The 19,983-nt window shown below is 42.5% G+C and overlaps 1 protein-coding gene across 3 annotated transcripts in view; it reads left to right on the top strand.

The window, feature by feature from the left end:
* Positions 1–19,983, top strand: part of fntb (farnesyltransferase, CAAX box, subunit beta) — a 106,038-nt gene that overhangs the window by 5,359 nt on the left and 80,696 nt on the right. For all 3 annotated transcript variants that reach the window (XM_069917391.1, XM_069917390.1, XM_069917392.1), the window contains exon 2: positions 11,579–11,643. In XM_069917391.1, the coding sequence (XP_069773492.1) occupies positions 11,579–11,643 (65 nt within the window). The remainder of the gene's footprint in view (positions 1–11,578; positions 11,644–19,983) is intronic.

Below are 19,983 nucleotides of genomic sequence, written 5' to 3'. Positions count from 1 at the left end.
CAGCAGCGTGGACTCGATGCTGTCGACCTCTGCCATCTCGAGTACTTCGACGTTAGGGATGAAAGCGCTCCAATGGATGTTGAGGATGGAGCGGAGACGACGCTGGTGGAAGCGTTCTAGGAGCCGTAGGTGATGCCGGTAGAGGACCCATGATTTGGAGCCGAACAGGAGTGTGGGTATGACAACGGCTCTGTATACGCTTATCTATACAGATATACTATACAGAGATGCAAACAGTCAGATTGATCTCCACGCTACAACTGTAGAAATTTGTAGGAGCATTTGGTGACATAACAAATCTCCTCAAACTACTAATGAAATGCGGCCATTAACGAGGGCTTCTTCTTGACATGGAAACCCCAGAGATGTTGACACCCAGGAATATCAAGTTCTTAACTCTTTCCACTGCTGACCCCTCAATGAGGATTGGTTAATGTTCTGATATTTTTTCTTCCTGAAGTCCACAATCAGTTCCCTAGTTTTGCTAACGTTGAGTGCAAGGGTGTTGTTGCGACATCACTCAATTAACTGATCTCACTCCCTCCTTATGAGTCCTCATGGCCGTCTATGATCATGATGTCACTGGGAAATTTGTAGATGACATTTGAATTGTGCCCAGCCACACAATCATGGGTGTAGAGTGAGTAGAGCAATGGGCTAAGCATGCATCCTTGAGTTCCACCTGTCTTGAATTGTCCCTGATGAGGAGACGTTGTTTTTGATTCGTACTGACTCCCTTATGGTGAGGAAGTTAGAGATCCAGTTGCAAAGGGAGGTGTTTTCAGGCTTGTTGACCTGTACTTAGGATATGATGATGTTAAAAGCTGAACTGTAGTCGATGAAACATAGCCTGATGTGTGTTGCTATTGCCTTGGTGATCCTGGACTGAGTGGAGAGCCAGTGAGATTGTATCTGCTGCGGAGAGATTGTGTAAGCGAATTGCAGTGGGTCCAGATCTTTATTGATGTATAATTTAATTCTGGCCTGTCAAAGCATTTTGTCACATCGATGTGAGTGCCACCACATGATAGTTATTGAAGCAGCTCACTCAGGTTTTCTTGGGCACCGGGATGATTGATGCATTTGAAGCAGGTGGGAACCTCTGACTGCAGCAGTGAGAGATTGAAAATGTCCGTGAACACTCCAGCTAGTTTATTGGCATAGATTTTCAGTACTCTGCCAGGAGCACCATTGGTGCCTGACAACTTGAGGGTTCACACCCTCTTAAATTATGTCCTGATGTTGACTTAAGAGACTGATTTCACAGGGTCGTCAGCTTCTCCAGAGATCCTCATTAGTAGCATTGAATTCTCCTTTTCAAAGCGACACCATGGGTGGCACGGCTGGCGTAGCGGTTAGTGCAATGCCATTACAGTGCCAGCGATTGGGACCAGGGTTTGAATCCTACGCTGTCTGTAAGGAGCTTGTATGTTCTCCCCCGTCTAGATGGGTTTTTCCAGGAAGCTTCGGTTTCCTCCCACCGTTCAAAACTTACTGAGAGGGGGTGAGGGTTAATTGGGTGTAAATTGGGCGGCACGGACTTATGGGCCAAAATTTAAAGTTATAAGGTGTTCAGCTCATTGGGTAGTGAAGCATCAGATCCATTTATGATGTTTGGCGTCGCCTTGTAGCACCTTCCAAACCCACCAACTCGAGGACCAGCATGTAAAGTACGTGGAATGCCACCACCTGGAGTTACCCTCCCAGCTATAGACCAGCTTGACTTGGGAATACATTGCTTTTCCTTCATTGTGAGTAAAGTCCAGGAACTCCCTCTCTAACAGCAGTTAAGAAGTTAGCTCATCATGCCTTTTCCAGGGCAATTAGGGATGTGTACTTGAATGCTCACTTAACTTGCAAAGCCCACATTTCCATGAATAAATAAAAAGTACCACATTTCAACAGTCCACACCTTGGTGCATGTGAGTACAAGCTGCTTTCGTTGTTTGAGGTTTTGCATTTGAAACTGAACCTGTGTAATTGGAAGTGACCATCCCAGAATTTGATCTTGTGGCAGTGGTGAGGTATAATGTCATTTGATGAATTAGCTGAAAGCACAATTCTGCCTGAAGAACTTTTTTTAAAAAATATTTTAGTTTTGATTTTCCAAGAGTCTCACAAATCCACAAAAACAATACAATTTTTCTCAACAATTATCTATTATTTTCAAAGTCCATTTTCCCTTGCCCAACCCTCCCATACCCTAATACCACAAGGAAAAGATTATGTAAATTAAACAAACGTGAAGAATCAAATATAAAACCAGAGTAACATGAAATGAAAGAGATACGAAACAAAAGCACGTTGTCTGCACCACGACCCACTTCATTTATCTCAATTGTTCCACTATTAATATGGATTTTTACCTTCTATTTAGAAGGGGTGTAGCTATATTTGCGTACCTATATGTTGCAGATAAGGCAGCCATACTCTAATGAATGTGTCCTATTTTCTCCTTAAATTATACATGATTTTCTCAGCGGAATACAACTCCGTATCTCCTTGCTCCATCGTATAATGTTTAATTGGGAGTCAGACTTCCACGTGACCACTATACACTTCCTGGCTATCGCCAAGGCAATATTCACAAATTGGATTTGGTATCTGGACAGTTTAAAACTCCTATCCATAATGTTTCATAGAAGGTACAATTTCAGATACTGTGGAAAATCCACCTTTGTAATTTCTTTCAGAATGTTCCCCAGGTCCTTCCAGAAGGATCTCACCTTTGTACACAGCCAGGTTAAGTGGATAAAGGTTCCAATCTCCACACCATATCTGAAGTACATTTCCAAAATGTCTTGCTTTAGATTTATGTAGTTTTTGTGGTGTGAGGTACAATTGATGGAGAAAATTATATTGCACCAATCTGTACCTGGCATTAATAATTGCTGTCGTGATGTCCAGACACCAGTCTGACCAGCATCACTTGTGGATTGTTGTGCCCAAGACCATTGCGCAACTTTCCCTCGATCTGTCTAGGCCTGGCTTTGGGCCCTCACTTTGGAATAGGAGATGCATCATCGCAATGAATTTATGTGTATTCCCCTTTCAAATTAGAATCTCCATGTCATTACACATGGGCAGGGCCATAGTCAGTCCAAAATCCTGAAAAACTTCTTCAGTGAGTTCTGGGACTTCCTTTTGTAATCACAGACAACTTCCATTTATGTATGACTCCTGTCAGTTTCCACCTAATTTTATCACCTCTGTTCTCATGATGAAGCTTACTGCTGTGAAATGTTCTCCTTACTGGAACGTGACTTCCCCTCTGCCCTAGTTGATGGAGCCATCTCATTTCTTTCTCCTTTCAACCTTCCTCTCCCCAGTGAACAGAATAAGGTTTCCATGTTCCTTTCCTTTCACCTTGCTCATCCAATATAAAAATCCTTCGCTATTTCTGCCAGCTCCAATTGCTTCCTCCACCAGTCACCTCTTTCCCAGCTTTCTTCATGAATCCCAGGCCCACTCATCCCTTTTCACACACCTCTTTGCATTCCTTGGCATTTTCCCTTGCAACTGAAAGAGATGTAACATCTATCCCTTCACGTCCACCTCCTAAACCCTGTTCCACCTCACAAGTATTCAGACTGAAACAGCCCTTCAAAGTGGGGCAGCAGTTCACAGGTGCCTCTTCCAACCTGGATTACTGCATTCGGCACTCAGGATGTGGCCTCCTCTACATCAGAGAAACCAAGCGTGGTCGTAGAGCACCTGCACTTTGTTCACAGAGACCATCTTGGCATGTCATTTTAACTTCTTCCCATTTCCACACCCAGCTGTCTGTCCTGTGCCTTCTCCATTGTTGTCGTGTGACTAAACTGAAATTGGAAGAACAATACCTCATTTCACATGGGTAGCTTGTGATCCAATAGTATGAAATTTGAATTTTCCTCTTTCATGCAATCTGTACACATATACATTCACCCAGAATCTCCCTCCCTTTGTTTACCTTTTGCACCCCCTCCCCACCTGGTTTTATCTGCCCATCATTCTCTCCCCCAATCTAGTTTTATCTCTTATCTACCATCTCCAATGCCACCCCTCCCTCATACTGCTATTTATTGTTAGTCTTTCCACTTTTCTCTCAGTCCTTATACAGGTTTCTGATTCAAGATATTGACATACACCTCTTGCCTCCAAAGATGCTGAATTTGACCTGCTGAATTATTCTGGTGTTCTGTTTTTTTTTTAACTTTACCTCATTTTTATTGAATTCATTTTTATCAGGGCCTCTTGACCAGGTCCTATTTGGTCAAATGGTGCCTTTGATGCCAATGTCAGTTCTTTTGTCCAACAGTTTACCTAGACTGAGCAGCATTAAGATGAAGATGATTAGGTGGCATTTGATGGCAAAATTGTGAGCACTTCCATTAATATACTGCTTATTAAAAGTTGGAACAATAATTTGATGGGTTGGATTTATCCAACTTTCATAAGCAATGCCCCCCTGGGCAATATTTTACTTTGTCAGATTGATGGCAATGCATCACCAAAACTGGCACAGTTTACTTAAAACAATGACGAGATTTGGGGCACATACCTTCAGAGTACTGCTGCGATATTTTCAGAGCTTTCCATGGAATCAGTTTTTAAAAAAAATTGTATGGGGTGAATAGAATTGGGTGACTTCTGACATGGTGGATATTTGAAGGGAAAGTCAGGTTCAATTATTTCCTCATCACCTCTGGCTGCAAATGCATGGGCTGTGACTTCTTGCTTGGCTCTGCCTTTATTGAGTGGATTTCAATAGAAATGCCCCTCTATTTAGTTGGACAGTAAAGTAACCCCTCAAGAAAATAAACTTTATATTTGCTACCCAAAGCTCTTCTTTCAAGTTGTGCTCAATAATGGTGGGTACAGATTCTGAGGGGAATTTTTTTTTCCTCACACAAGACTTCATGGACTCCGGATTGGTGTTTAGAAATCTTAAGGTGGCCAGGTTGGCATAGCGATCAGCTCAACAACTTTACAGCACCAGTGATTGGGACTGGGGTTCGAATCCCGACCTGTCTGTAAGCAGTTTGTACATGTCTTCCTGTGTCTGTGTGGGATTTCCCTGGGGGCTCTAGTTTACTTACACCGTTCAAAATGTACCAGGTGTGTAAATTGGGCGGCATGGACTGTACGTTTAAATTTAAGTTCACTCCTTTTTGTACAACAACTCTTGATAATTCCATCATCTTGTTGATGGGAAAAGACGTAATTGAGAATCATGATGGAGAAATCTGCAATGTTGTCATAAATATTCCATATTTTTGTATAAGAGTGAGACAGAAGCTTAAGTAAAGTTGTGACAAGTTTCAATTCTTGCTTATTCCTGAACAGATTTGTGTGATTATCTTGCATTCAATTATGTTTCAATCACGTCCCAGCTTGCTTGGCCACGGCACACCAATCATGGGTGTAAAGGGTGGGGCTAGTACTGCGCACACTGCACTCCACCTAAAAGCTCCGTTGCGCAGGCCCGAGGACATGTCCACATCCTCCCCCTCCATGTCCTCCCCCTCAAAAGATGCTCACAAACTCAAGCTAGCATGCTGGAACATCAGATCCATGCTAGACAAGGCTGACAGCCACCGACCTGAATGTCGGTCTGCCCTCATCGCACATGAACTCCTCAGACTTGACATCGACATAGCCGCTCTCAGTGAAGCGGCCTTGCAGATGTAGGCAGCCTCCAAGATCGCAGCGTGAGCTACACACTCTACTGGTCTGGCATGCCTATGGATGAACGACGCCTATCTGGTGTAGGCTTCATGGTCAAGAACTCCATTGCCTCCAAACTCGAAAACCTCCCGACAGGCCACTCGGACCGGATCATGTCCATGCGACTCCCCCTTCAAACAAGCGTCTCATCACCCTCATCAGTGTCTATGCTCCAACCCTCCAGGCGGAACCAGCAGAAAAGGACAAGTTCTACACTGATCTGCGCAACCTCATTCAACGCACCCCTTCAGCCGTCAAGGTTGTCATCCTTGGCGACTTCAACGCTCGCGTCGGCAAAGATTCAGAAACCTGGCCAGGAATCCTGGGCAAGCATGGTGTCGGCATGTGCAACGACAACGGGCGCCTCCTGTTGGAGCTCTGCGCAGAACAGCGGCTTGTCATTACAAACACCCTTTTTCAGCAGAGGGACAGCCTGAAGACTACCTGGATGCATCCCCGATCCAAACACTGGCACCTCCTGGACTACGTCCTGGTGCGAGAAAGAGACAAACGAGATGTGCTTCACACCAGGGTCATGCCCAGCGCGAAATGCCACACTGACCACCGGCTGGTTCGCTGCAAGCTCAACCTTCACTTCAAGCCAAAGTCCAGGAAGAGTAAAGCCCCCAGAAAGAGGTTCAATGTTGGAAACTTGCAGTCAGACGAAGTGAGAGGAAACTTCCAGGCAAACCTCAAAGCAAAGCTAGAGGATGCAATCCGCCTCACGGACTCGTCCCCTGAAACCCTCTGGGATCAGCTGAAGACTACCATACTGCAATCCACTGAAGAGGTACTGGGCTTCTCCTTCAGGAAAAACAAGGACTGGTTCAACGAAAACAACCAAGAAATCCAGGAGCTGCTGGCAAAGAAGCAAGCTGCCCACCAGGCTCACCTTGCAAAGCCGTCCTGGCCAGAGAAGAAACGAGCCTTCCGTCGCGCATGCAGCCATCTTCAGCGCAAACTCCGGGAGATCCAAAATGAGTGGTGGACTAGCCTCGCCAAACGAACCCAGCTCAGCGCGGACATTGGCGACTTCAGGGGTTTTACAAGGCTCTAAAGGCTGTGTACGGCCCCTCACCCCAAGTCCAAAGCCCGCTACGCAGCTCAGACATCAAAGTCCTCCTCAGGGACAAGATCTCCATCCTCAACCGATGGTCAGAACACTTCCGTACTCTTTTCAGTGCCAACCGCTCAGTCCAAGAATCCGCACTGCTCCAGCTCCCTCAACAGCCCCTAAGGCTAGAACTGGATGAGGTCCTCACCCGGGAAGAGACATATAAGGCAATTCAACAACTGAAAAGTGGCAAAACAGCAGATATGGATGGAATCCCCCCAGAGTTCTGGAAGGCTGGCGGCAAAACTCTGCATGCCAAACTGCATGAGTTTTTCAAGCTCTGCTGGGACCAAGGAAAGCTGCCTCAGGACCTTCGTGATGCCATCATCATCACCCTGTATAAAAACAAAGGTGAGAAATCAGACTGTTCAAACTACAGGGGAATCACGCTGCTCTCCATTGCAAGCAAAATCTTCACTAGGATTCTCCTAAATAGAATAATACATAGTGTCGCTGAAAATGTTCTCCCAGAATCACATTGTGGCTTTCGCGCAAACAGAGGAACTACTGACATGGTCTTTGCCTTCAGACAGCTCCAAGAAAAGTGCAGAGAACAAAACAAAGGACTCTACATCACCTTTGTTGAACTCACCAAAGCCTTCGATACCGTGAGTAGGAAAGGGCTTTGGCAAATACTAGAGCGCCTCGGATGCCCCCCAAAGTTCCTCAACATGGTTATCCAACTCCACGAAAACCAACAAGGTCGGGTCAGATACAGCAATGAGCTCTCTGAACCCTTCTCCATTAACAATGGCGTGAAGCAAGGCTGCGTTCTCGCACCAACCCTCTTTTCAATCTTCTTCAGCATGATGCTGAAACAAGCCATGAAAGACCTCAACAATGAAGACGCTGTTTACATCCGGTACCGCACGGATGGCAGTCTCTTCAATCTGAGGCGCCTGCAAGCTCACACCAAGACACAAGAGCAACTCATCCGTGAACTACTCTTTGCAGATGATGCCGCTTTACTTCCCATTCAGAGCCAGCTCTTCAGCGCTTGACGTCCTGTTTTGCGGAAACTGCCAAAATGTTTGGCCTGGAAGTCAGCCTGAAGAAAACTGAGGTCCTCCATCAGCCAGCTCCCCACCATGACTACCAGCCCCCCCACATCTCCATCGGGCAAACAAAACTCAAAACGGTCAACCAGTTTACCTATCTCGGGTGCACCATTTCATCGGATGCAAGGATCGACAATGAGATAGACAACAGACTCACCAAGGCAAATAGCGTCTTTGGAAGACTACACAAAAGAGTCTGGAGAAACAACCAACTGAAAAACCTCACAAAGATTAGCGTATACACAGCCTTTGTCATACCCACACTCCTGTTTGGCTTCGAATCATGGGTCCTCTACCGGCATCACCTACGGCTCCTAGAACGCTTCCACCAGCGTTGTCTCCGCTCCATCCTCAACATTCATTGGAGCGACTTCATCTCCAACATCGAAGTACTCGAGATGGCAGAGGCCGACAGCATCGAATCCACACTGCTGAAGATCAAACTGCGCTGGGTAGGTCACATCTCCAGAATGGAGGACCATCGTCTTCCAAAGATCGTGTTATATGGCGAGCTCTCCACTGACCACCGAGACAGAGGTGCACCAAAGAAGAGGTACAAGGACTGCCTAAAGAAATCTCTTGTGGCCTGCCACATTGACCACCGCCAGTGGGCTGATCTCTCCTCCAACCGTGCATCTTGGCGCCTCACAGTTCGGCGGGCAGCAACTTCTTTTCAAGAAGACCGCAGAGCCCACCTCACTGACAAAAGACAAAGGAGGGAAAACCCAACACCCAACCCCAACCAACCAATTTTCCCTTGCAACCGCTGCAACCGTGTCTGCCTGTCCCGCATCGGACTTATCAGCCACAAACAAGCCTGCAGCTGACGTGGACATTACCCCTCCGTAAATCTTCGTTCGTGAAGCCAAGCCAAAGTTTATGTTTCAAAACTGTCTTTAAAAAGCTTGATGAATTAAGTTGACATACAAAAATGAATTTCTTCTTCCTTTATTTTCTAATTGGAAAATAATAGTTAATTGAGTCATTAAGACATCTTTTGCACTTTTAATGTGCTTACCATTACTTTGAGGCTGCAGACATGCTGTGACTATTTTTGATAACTATAATATAAATTTCAATTTGAGGCTGTAAATCAATCATCAAATGCTGCAATATCGAATGCTTAATTATGGCAAAAATGACGTAATTTTTTTTGAAAAAATCTATTAGAACCTCTGCTACTTTTGAAAAGATTAATTGCAAATTGCTAAATATTGTTGGGTTTCAGTTATGACTTTCCTTTTCATGACAGCTGGCTTATAATTAATTTTAGTACTCTGAACACTGGCAAAATTAATTGAAAAGGATTATAGAAATAGGATTAGCAAAGAAACAGTTGATTACTTGTCAACAGTAATTTTTTAACCTTCCTTGTTATGACACCTGTTAGAAACTAGAGCAGCTCCTTTCTATTCTCTAAATTTTTTTCATTCCTGTAAGTATAAGACACTTCTGTCCTCCACTAAATTTTGGCTTTTGCTTATCTTTGATTTTAGTTGCATTTTGATGGATAAATCCTCCTTCTAGTTTAAGTCTCAAATCTCTTCCCTGTGACCCAAGTCGATTTCCCCTGAGTGCTCTGGTTTCTGACCCATCCCACAATGTGCTATTGTAAATTTTCCCTTCCATAGATGGATAGAGAGATAATTAGTAAGGAATTAATGAGTGGGTGATAGAGAATAAGTGGGGAGGTGAGAATTAAAGAATTCCTCTGGAAACTGGCATGGGCTTGATAGCTGAATGTCCTTTTGTGTCACGAGAAAATATGGTTATTTTTGGAACATCCTTAAACTTATCAATTTTGCTGTCAGTCTTTGATAAGTCTTTGAAATATCTTTTTACAGCATTAAAAGGTTCAGTATAATTCAAAGTAATTACTGAGTTAGTTTGCAGTAAAACCTTTTTAAAAGAATAAAAACTAATACCAACCTGGCAGAAAGCAAGTCCATCTGAACATCGGCAACTGGTAGTGGAGGAAGTGTGCCGACAAGAAGAGGCAACCACTTTTGCCAAAGCCATTTCTCTTGAGGGTTGTTAACTCGGCCTGCGACATCACAGGCACCGAACAAGGGGGGAACAAAGGTACAGGAGCCTAAAAATGAGCACTCAACAGGATAAGGACAGCTTCTTCCCTGCTGCCATCAGGTTCTTGAATAATCAATGAACCTTCCTTTTCATGCATTATTATTTTTATTTTTTTTATACTATTATTGTAAGATAGTTATAAAGTGAATGTTTGGACGGTAACGCTGCTGCAAAAACACTGAATTTTATGACAATAAATTCTGATTCTGACCTCAATCAAAACAAGATGGGAGGGAATTGAGAGGAGACTAACCTGGAAGGATCTGTGGATTAAGGAGTTAAATAGAACCAGCTCATCATCAGAGCTGTGGTTGGGAGAGGACCCAGCATGTCCCCTCTGCACAGTTCCTGCTACTCTCAAGCACATTTGGTTGATTGCAATGTCAGTCTCACCTAAGGCCGCTATACTTTGCAACACAATATAGTGTTGAGATGTCTAGAAGTTGAACTTGAAGAAAAGAGAACGACTTTGAATGCCTTGCCTTCAAACATCCAGAACCCATGCTTAATATCTTTCATCCGGGAGGGGATAAGTTACAGGACCCACTCCTCCTCACTCCGAGATATAGACCAACTGAACACAGCCAGAGACTGGTAATTGCTTGTAGACATCGGCCAGTGAAATTACCAGCACCTGAGACCAGATCTGGTACTCTGGTCGAGTTCTCGGCAGATTGACTTCATTATTGAGCTGACGGTTCCTTGAGAGGGAACTGTGGATGAGGTGCAAAAATGGAAGCCACTATGCTATACTAATCTTACTTCAGAAGTGAGGCTGGAAAGTGAGGGTGCTCCCGTTTGAAGTCAGTTGTAGAGGATTTGTTGCCAAATCCATGACCATGCTTCTGAGGGAAGAAGGAATCACAGGGCAGGCCCTCAGAAGGGCAATTAAATCCCTCTCCGACTCAGCTGAAACGAGCAGTCACGGGCTCTGGCTGAAAAGGAGGGATCCTATCTGGGCTCCAAATGACCATGAGGAGAAACAAATATGGGACACACACTCGGTCTGATCAGCCTTTTGTGGGACTACCTTGGCAGAGGATGTCTTATGTTTAAAAGGCCGAAACACCCAATGATACTGGGGAATACATCTGAAGATGTGTCCGATACTGGACAATATTCCCCATTAGTCATCTTCCGTTATTGTCATTGAGGTAGCCAATTGTACTAACTGTGTGAGGGAGGATCAATCTAACCAATATTGAAACATCCCGAATTGAAACACCTAGTCTTATAAATCAACCTAATAGGAATCCAGACATTGGCGTGAGAAAAGGTGATCAGTTTTCTTTTACTAAGTTCCTTGAAATTATTCTTAACTGTCAGGTAATGCTGTGGGGAATTTATGTCCTTGAATCATTAAAAGCACCAATTTTGAGAAAAGTATTTTCAAGACAAATGCTCTTAAATAAACTACAATATTTAAGTTCAATATAAGAAATTATTTGCGTACGATGATGTGTTTAGCAAATGTTCTAAAATCCCATTGTCTAAAAATGGTAGTAAGGAAGAACATTTACATCCTATTTTTAAAAATAGATATTGTACTGTTAAAAATCTATTTTTTCCTCAGTGCATAGAGCTCACTTTATCCTTTCTTTCCCTACAACAGGTGGCTGTAGAATTGAATGTTGAAGAGGCATATGATGCTTTCAGAGTTGATTGGCACAGAGTGAAGTAAGTACACGGATCAATGCTACGCCAGTCCTGTAATTATCCAATGTGGTCATGTCCGAAACAGAAGAAGTCAAATTAACCCCCAACAAACATGTCAGTACAGCTTTCGAAGAAAATTGTCAAGAATATGAAGATAAAGCATGAAAAATAAAATATTTTGGTAACTGCATGCTGCTTTTGATCATTTTATGCAGCGCAAATTTGATCAGAAAAGGTGTGGATAGCTGCTGCGCTTACCAACGATTCAGTAATTAAGTTGCTTGTTAAATTCTCCTCCAACATAGCTTTAGATTAATCCGATTTTGGATGCAGAGCAGAGAAAATTCTAATTGATCACCACTGTTTTTCAATGACGCATCAGGTTTTTGTATACTTTCCCCTGATTTATTCTTGGCTCAGACATTTCATGGTTGTGGAATCACTGATGGACAATTGAAATATTCACTTGAGTCCTTCTGTGGTCTTGTGCTTATTTCTGCATCAAAATAATTTTGTACCCTGCTTGACACTGGTTTAGCTTTTATTAAGCTATTTAAAATTAGAGTGGATATTCTATCAGTGGTCAGGTTAATTCTATTTGAGTACTGGTTCAAGTGAGCTAGTCGAAGAGTGTTGCTACTTTTTATGAAATAATTTTGGTTTTCCTTAACGAGTTTTTCTTAATCTATACTGGCGTGCTGCACCACATTAAGTGTAGCTGATCTGAGAATAGCATCAAATGTAGTTTCTTGTTTTCCTCAATATGTATGGAAAGTGTTTGTAACTTTAGAAAATATTCCCCGATCTGTATATACTTCATCATGCATTCTTCTCCAAAAAAAATATATTTAATTTAAATTTAGATATACAGTACAGTAATAGGCCCCTGAGCCTATGTTACCCAATTGCCATACAGCCCCTGGCACTTTTTTTGAATAGTAGTCGTCCCCAGGAAAAACCCACACAGACACGGGTGAATGTACATACTCCTTACAGACAGGATTGGATTTGAATCCCTGTCCTGATTGATGGCACTATAACAATCTTGTGCTAACCGCTAGGCTAACTGTGCCTTCTTATGTTTGTTGTACCTCACCTGGTTTTTGACAAGTTATGCTGAGGGTCTCTAATAAACCTCTGTTCAAGTGGTAATAGAGAATATTTTAAATATATCCTTCACTATATCATTCCAAACAGAGCATTATATAAAATAGAGTGAATTACAAAAGTTGCAAACGCATTGTACGGGGGAGCTGGAAAAAAGGAAACTGAGGGAAAGGGAGTGAGAGATAGCTAGAGAAAAGGAAAAACGGAATGGGGGGGGAGGTGCAAACAGACACCAGAAAAGTCATTTGGAGGCCTCCCAGATGGTGCATGAGGTGTTGCTCCTCCAATTTGCAGGCAGCCTTAGGCTGGCAGTGCAAAGGATCATGGACAGATATGTTGGCATTACAATTCCCCATCCCTCATCCCCACATCGCCAAATTTGTCCATGGTCACGAGCAATTGCTGTGCTGATGTCTCTCTTCCTGCATTCTGCATTCAAAGAGCCACCCCTCCCCCTGATTAATTCTCACCTTTCCATATCAATTATCACCCGTTGGCCCGTGCTCCTGCCCCTTCCCTTCACTCCCAGCTTTTTGCTCATACCTTCTCGAAGGGACAAGGCTTGAAGCATTGGTTCTATATCTTTACCTCCAGTGGATGCTGCGAGACCTCCAATTTCATTACCCACATTTGACCATAGTAAGTGTTCCCTTTAGCCCTTTTTATGCTTGTGTCCCAGTAAATCAGCTGTTCAATGTCCTGGTTAGGAATGGCATTTTTGCTGTTCACTCTTGGCTACTCTTAACTGGGACACTGTACGCTTTGACATTCATCACGAGCCATCCCCAGGGATAGGACTGTTCTACCTTCTACCGGTGACATCATGATGCATTGAGCAATGGTGGACCTGCCCTAAATCCTGATCAATGTATTATGATCTTAAAATTAGGCATGATTAATTTTGTTTAAATATAACATAATTAAGCTTTATGTTCAGCACAGTATGATCCCTTCATCCTGTTGTTGTTGTGTCGACCTATATAAACCTTTGTAAGGAACCATGGGAAAGTGCTAGCAATAAATTTTTAGAGCATGGGAAAATTGGTAACGCTACCCCACACAGTTTATAAAGACTGTGGGGGATAAAGTGATACAGCATGCGACAGAGAAAGGGCTGTATTTACAGCTGCATGCATGTAGGGGTTTCTCAGCTGCATGAAATTCTGCGATGGCGGGTCTGCCATTTTTCTGATGATCTTTATAAATTGTGCGCAATAGCACTACCAACTTTTCTCTCTCTCACTCTCTCTCTCTCTCTCTCTCCACCCCCCGCCACTGTGACTTTCTCATGGCAAAATTTATACCTTCACTTTAATTTTTTATTCCTTCACATTCCTGCACTCATGCAAAAAAATGCATAATCTCTGTCCTAGAATGCAATTCTCACTTTCTCACAAGACTAATCTGCACACTAGCTTTGGGAGACACTGGGGATTACGGTAGGGTCTAGGCCGTTTATCCCTGGTATGAAATGACACCATTTCACACCAGTGTTCAGATGATTTTGCTTTCACACTTGACCCTTAACCAGTCAAATGGCCCTTAATTTCTGGCACAAGGTGCAAGTATGAAAAGGGCTTTTGTCAACTCTCAGTAAGGTATGGCAATTAGTTATAAAACCATGTGCTTTTAGTAGCCAGTACAAACATACATGTGGTGTTCAAATGTTGATAAGTTCAGTTGGGCTGAAGCACCACATGTGAGCCATTAGTCTACCAATACTGAAAGTCAAATTGAACATGATAGCTACCGTACTTGAGAATACTTGAGAAGATACTATAAGAGGCCTCTTTCACACTTGCATTTGGTCCCAGGAATTAATGGCCAATCAGCTGAAAAAGGGTCAAGTGTGAAGGAAAAATCATCTGAACGCCGGCGTGAGATGATGTCATCTCATGCTGGGGATAGACTGCCTCGACCCGGCGTTGCAATCAGCCAAGTGAAACTGAGAATTGTATTCAGACACTTCCAATTGAAGATAGAACAGTCCTATCCCCGGGGATGACTCCTTGTAAGTGTGAAAGTGTGCGGTGTCCCGGTTAAGAGTGGCCATGTCTTCTTTGGCAAAAACGCCATTCCTAACCGGGACACTGATTGGCCGATTTACTGGGATGCCAATGTAATAGGGACTGGTGCAAGAAGAGCCAAAAGGAGTTGATACTCACGAAATGAGGAAAGACTTGATAAAAAAGATATGAAAAATCAAATTTAAATGCTTTCTGATCTTCAATCTAAGGTGTAATTATTACAATTTGAATGTCAAATTTCTTGTTATTTTCAATTTCATCTGAAACAATTGTTCAGTGTTTTCCCTCATAACTGCTTTATTTTTCCCACTGCACCATGAGAACAAAACATAATCTGTACAACATAATGAGAATAAGATAATCAATTTGCTGGGAGACACTTGAGTTGGTGGTGCTCAACCATCAATCAGTAAGCTACTCAATTCATTGATGTGCATTACAATTGAATCAGAGCTGTTAAAAAGAGGAGGCTGAATTCTGATGAGAAATATGACATTTCTGATTTTTTTTTTCATTTCAAGCAGCAGACTTTTAAATCATCAATTGTGTTAGGCTCTGGATCCTGGGTGATTGTGTAACTGGCTAGAGTCACTTTTGAAGTGAATGTGGAGTGACGGAAGGTCACCGTGGGTTCCTGAGTGTCAGATTTGATGTGTCTTTCATTTTTTTAATATTTTTTTATTTTTCACCCTGTGAACCATATCAACTAAAATATCTACAAACGTTTCTCATTAAATTTACACAGTGGCATTTTCTCCCTTTTTCTCCCTTTCCCTCCCTTCTCTCTCCCCACCCTCTTCCAAAACCCATAAATATTCACACAAAGGAAAATAAACAAGAAAAATGCGTCATCTATTTGTTACACACTGAATCTAGTTGTTTTGTCTTCTTATCATTTTCATTTTAGGGGATGGAGGTCCTAGGCAAACTCTCTGTTATGTTCCATGTATGGTTCCCAAATTTGTTCAAACAATGTGACTTTATTTTTTAAATTATATGTTATTTTTTCCAATGGAATACATTTATTCATTTCCATGTACCATTGCTGTATTCTCAGGCTCTCTTCTGATTTTCAAGTTGACATACATTTTTTTTGCTACTGCTAAGGCTATCATAATGAATTTTTTTTGCGCTTTATCCAATTTGAGGCTTAATTATTTACATCTTATGTGACTTAAAAGAAAAATCTCTGGATTTTTTGATATGTTATTTTTTGTAATTTTATTTAGTATCTGATTTAGTTCTTCCCAAAACATATTCACTTTCGTACATGCCCAAATTGCATGTACTGTTGTTCCCATTTCCTTCTTACAGCGAAAACATCTATCCGATAATGTTGAATCCCATTCTTTTAATTTTTGAGGAGTGATGTATACCCTGTGTAACCAATTATACTGTATTAAGCGTAACCTTGTGTTTATTGTATTCTTCATAGTTTCAGAACATAACTTTTCCCATACTTCATTTTTTATCTTTGTTTATATCTTTTTCCTACTTCTGCTTAGGTTTATAGTTTATTTCATCATATTCCTTATCTTACAGCTTAATGTACATGTTTGTTATAAAACTTTTAATTATCATTGTGTCGGTAATCACATATTCAAAGCTGCTTCCTTCAGATAATCTCAATCTGTTTCCCAATTTATCCTTTAAATAAGCTTTCAGTTGGTGATATGCAAACGTTGTACCATGAGTTATTCCATATTTGTACTTCAACTGTTCAAATGTTCATAAATTATTTCCCAAAAACCAATATTCTATTCTTTTGATTCCTTTTCTCTCCTATTCTCTAAAGGAAAGGCTATCTATTGTAAAAGGGATTAGTGGATTTTGCGTCAATAATAATTTTGGTATTTGGTCATTTGTTTTTTTTTCCTTTCTAAGTGGATCTTCTTCCATATATTTAAAATTTTTTTTTTATTTTTCACTATGAACCATACTGACCAAAATACACACAAACATTTCCCTCTTGAATATACACAGTGTCATTTTCTCCCCTTTTTTCCCCTCCCTTCCCTCTCTCCTTCACCCCCCCCCCCCCCCGCCCCACTCATTCAACGTTCAACATATACAATACATCAAACCCATTAAACAATGTCATCACACAAGAAATTTGAGTCTTCTACATACTGGGTCAGTTCATTTCGTCGTCTTCTCCTTCTGTCATTTTAGGTGGTGGAGGTCAGTGGTAGGACTTCTTTGTTGTGTTCCATGTACGGTTCCCAAATTTGTTCGAATACTGTGATGTTATTTCTTAAATTATATGTTATTTTTTTCCAATGGAATACATTTATTCATTTCTACGTACCATTGCTGTATTCTCAGGCTATCTTCTAATTTCCAGGTTGACATAATACATTTGTTTGCTACAGCTAAGGCTATCATAATAAATCTTTTTTGTGCTCTATCCAAATCGAGTCCAAGTTCTTTACTTCTTATATTACTTAGAAGAAAGATCTCTGGATTTTTTGGTATGTTGCTTTTTGTGATTTTATTTAATACCTGATTTAGATCTTCCCAAAACTTTTCCACTTTCTCAAATGCCTAAATTGCATGTACTGTTGTTCCCGTTTCCTTCTTACAGTGAAAACATCTGTCTGATACTGTTGGGTCCCATTTATTTAACTTTTGGGGCATGGTGTATAGACTGTGTAACCAATTATATTGTATCATGCGTAACCTCATGTTTATTGTATTTCTCATAGTTCCGGAGCATAGCTTTTCCCATGTTTCATTCTTTATCTTTATGTTTAGATCTTGTTCCCATTTTTGTTTGGGTTTACAGCTTGTTTCCTCGTTCTCTTTCTCCTGCAGTTTCATGTACATGTTTGTTATAAATCTTTTAATTATCATTGTGTCTGTAATCACATATTCAAAATTGTTTCCTTCTGGTAACCTCAGCTTGCATCCCAATTTGTCCTTCAAGTAGGTTTTCAGTTAGTGATATGCAAACATTGTACCATGAGTTATACCATATTTGTCCTTCATTTGTTCAAAAGATAATAATTTATTTCCCGAAAAACAATTTTCTATTCTTTTGATCCCTTTTCTCTCCCATTCTTTAAAGGAAAGGATATCTATTGTGAAAGGGATTAGTTGATTTTGCATCAATATTAGTTTTGGTAGTTGATAATTTGTTCCTTTCTACGTGAATCTTCTTCCAAATCTTGAGCAGATGGTGCAGTACTGGTGAATTCCTATGTTGCACCAGCTTTCATCCCACTTACATAATATATGTTCAGGTATCTTCTCCCCTATTTTATCTAGCTCTAATCTGGTCCAATCTGGTTTTTCCCTTGTTTGATAAAAATCTAATAGGTAAATTAATTGTGCTGCTCTATAATAATTTTTAAAGTTTGGTAGCTGTAAGCCCCCTTGTTTGTACCATTCTGTTAATTTATCTAGCACTATCCTCGGTTTCCCCCCTTTCCATAAGAATTTCCTTCTTATTTTCTTTAGCTCCTTGAAGAATTTCTCTGTTAGGTGAATTGGTAATGATTGAAATAGGTATTGTATCCTTGGGAAGATGTTAATTTTAATACAGTTTATCCTTCCTATCAGTGTTAGTGTTAAGTCTTTCCAATGTTCTAAGGCGTCTTGTAATTTCTTCATTAATGGCTGATAATTTAGTTTGTATAGATGGCCTAGATTATTATCTAGTCTAATACCGAGGTATCGAATTGCTTGTGTTTGCCATCTAAATGGTGATTCTTTCTTAAACTTTGTGAAATCCGCATTATTCATTGCCATTGCTTCACTTTTATTTGCTTTGATCTTGTACCCCAATACTTCTCCATATTCCTTCAATTTCGTATGTAAATCTTTTATTGATATTATGGTTCTGTTAAGTATACTATGACGTCATCTGCAAATAGACTGATTTCATATTCCTTCTCTTTTATTTTTATCCCTCTTATTTTCTGTTCTTATCAGTTTTGCCAGTGGTTCTATAGCTAACACGAACAGTGAAGGAGATAGTAGACATTCCTGCCTAGTTGATCTGCTTAATTTAAATTGGTTTGATATATATCCATTTACTGTCACCTTCACCAATGGTCCCTTATATAAAGCTTTAATCCAATTAATATATTTTTCTGGTAGGTTGAACCTCTGTAGTACTTTGAATAAATAATTCCATTCTACTCTGTCAAAGGCTTTCTCTGTGTCTAAGGCAACCACCACTGTTGGCGTCTTGTTTCCTTGTACTGCATGGATTAAGTTAATGAACTTACAGCTATTGTCCGTTGTTCATCTTTTCTTAATTAATTCAGTTTGATCTAGTTTTACTATTTTTGGTACACAGTCAGCCAATCTGTTTGCTAATAGTTTAGCTATTATCTTATAATCTGCCTCACTCGACCGGGGCCGGGGCCGCTGCAGCTCACCCTGTGCCTGGACTGGGGCCGCCGCCTCCAACTCTCTGCCCGGATCGGGGCCTCCGCCTGCCTCACTCGACCGAGGCCGGGGCCGCCGTCTCCCCCTTGCTCCTGCCCGTATCGGGGCCGCCGCCGTCTACCCTTCGCCCGGACCGGGGCCGGGGCCGCTGCTGCTCTCCCTGTGCCCGGACTGGGGCCGCCGCCTCCCACTCTCTGCCCGGATCGGGGCCTCCACCTGCCTCACTCAACCGGGGCCGGGGCCGATGCAGCTCACCCTGTGCCTGGACTGGGGCCGCCGCCTCCAACTCTCTGCCCGGATCGGGGCCTCCGCCTGCCTCACTCGACCGAGGCCGGGGCCGCCGTCTCCCCCTTGCTCCTGCCCGGATCGGGGCCGCCGCCGCCTCCCACTCTCTGCCCGGAGAGCAGCAGCGGCCCAGGCCCCGGTCCGGGCGAAGGGTAGACGGCGGCGGCCCCGATCCGGGCAGGAGCAAGGGGGAGACGGCGGCCCCGGCCTCGGTCGAGTGGGGCAGGCGGAGGCCCCGATCCGGGCAGAGAGTGGGAGGCGACGGCCCCAGTTCAGGCACAGGGTGAGCTGCGGCGGCCTCGGCCCCGGTCCGGGCAGTATGGACCGACCTAGGGGGAGGCAGGCCCCTCCAGCCTGGGTAAGAAACCTGCATAGGAGAAGGCCACTCTGATATAAAACCTACGACCCAAGGACCTTGCTGCCACGTCCCAGCTTGCTCGGCCACGGCACACGAACCATGGGTGTAAAGGGTGGAGCCAGTACTGCGCACACTGCACTCCACCTAAAAGCTCCTTTGCGCAGGCCCGAGGACAAGTCCACGTCCTCC

Source organism: Narcine bancroftii, chromosome 2, assembly GCF_036971445.1.
Source record: "Narcine bancroftii isolate sNarBan1 chromosome 2, sNarBan1.hap1, whole genome shotgun sequence".
In the NCBI taxonomy this organism is placed as follows: domain Eukaryota; kingdom Metazoa; phylum Chordata; class Chondrichthyes; order Torpediniformes; family Narcinidae; genus Narcine; species Narcine bancroftii.
Note: the sequence above shows the minus strand (reverse complement) of the source record. Positions and strands in the feature narration are given on the sequence as shown.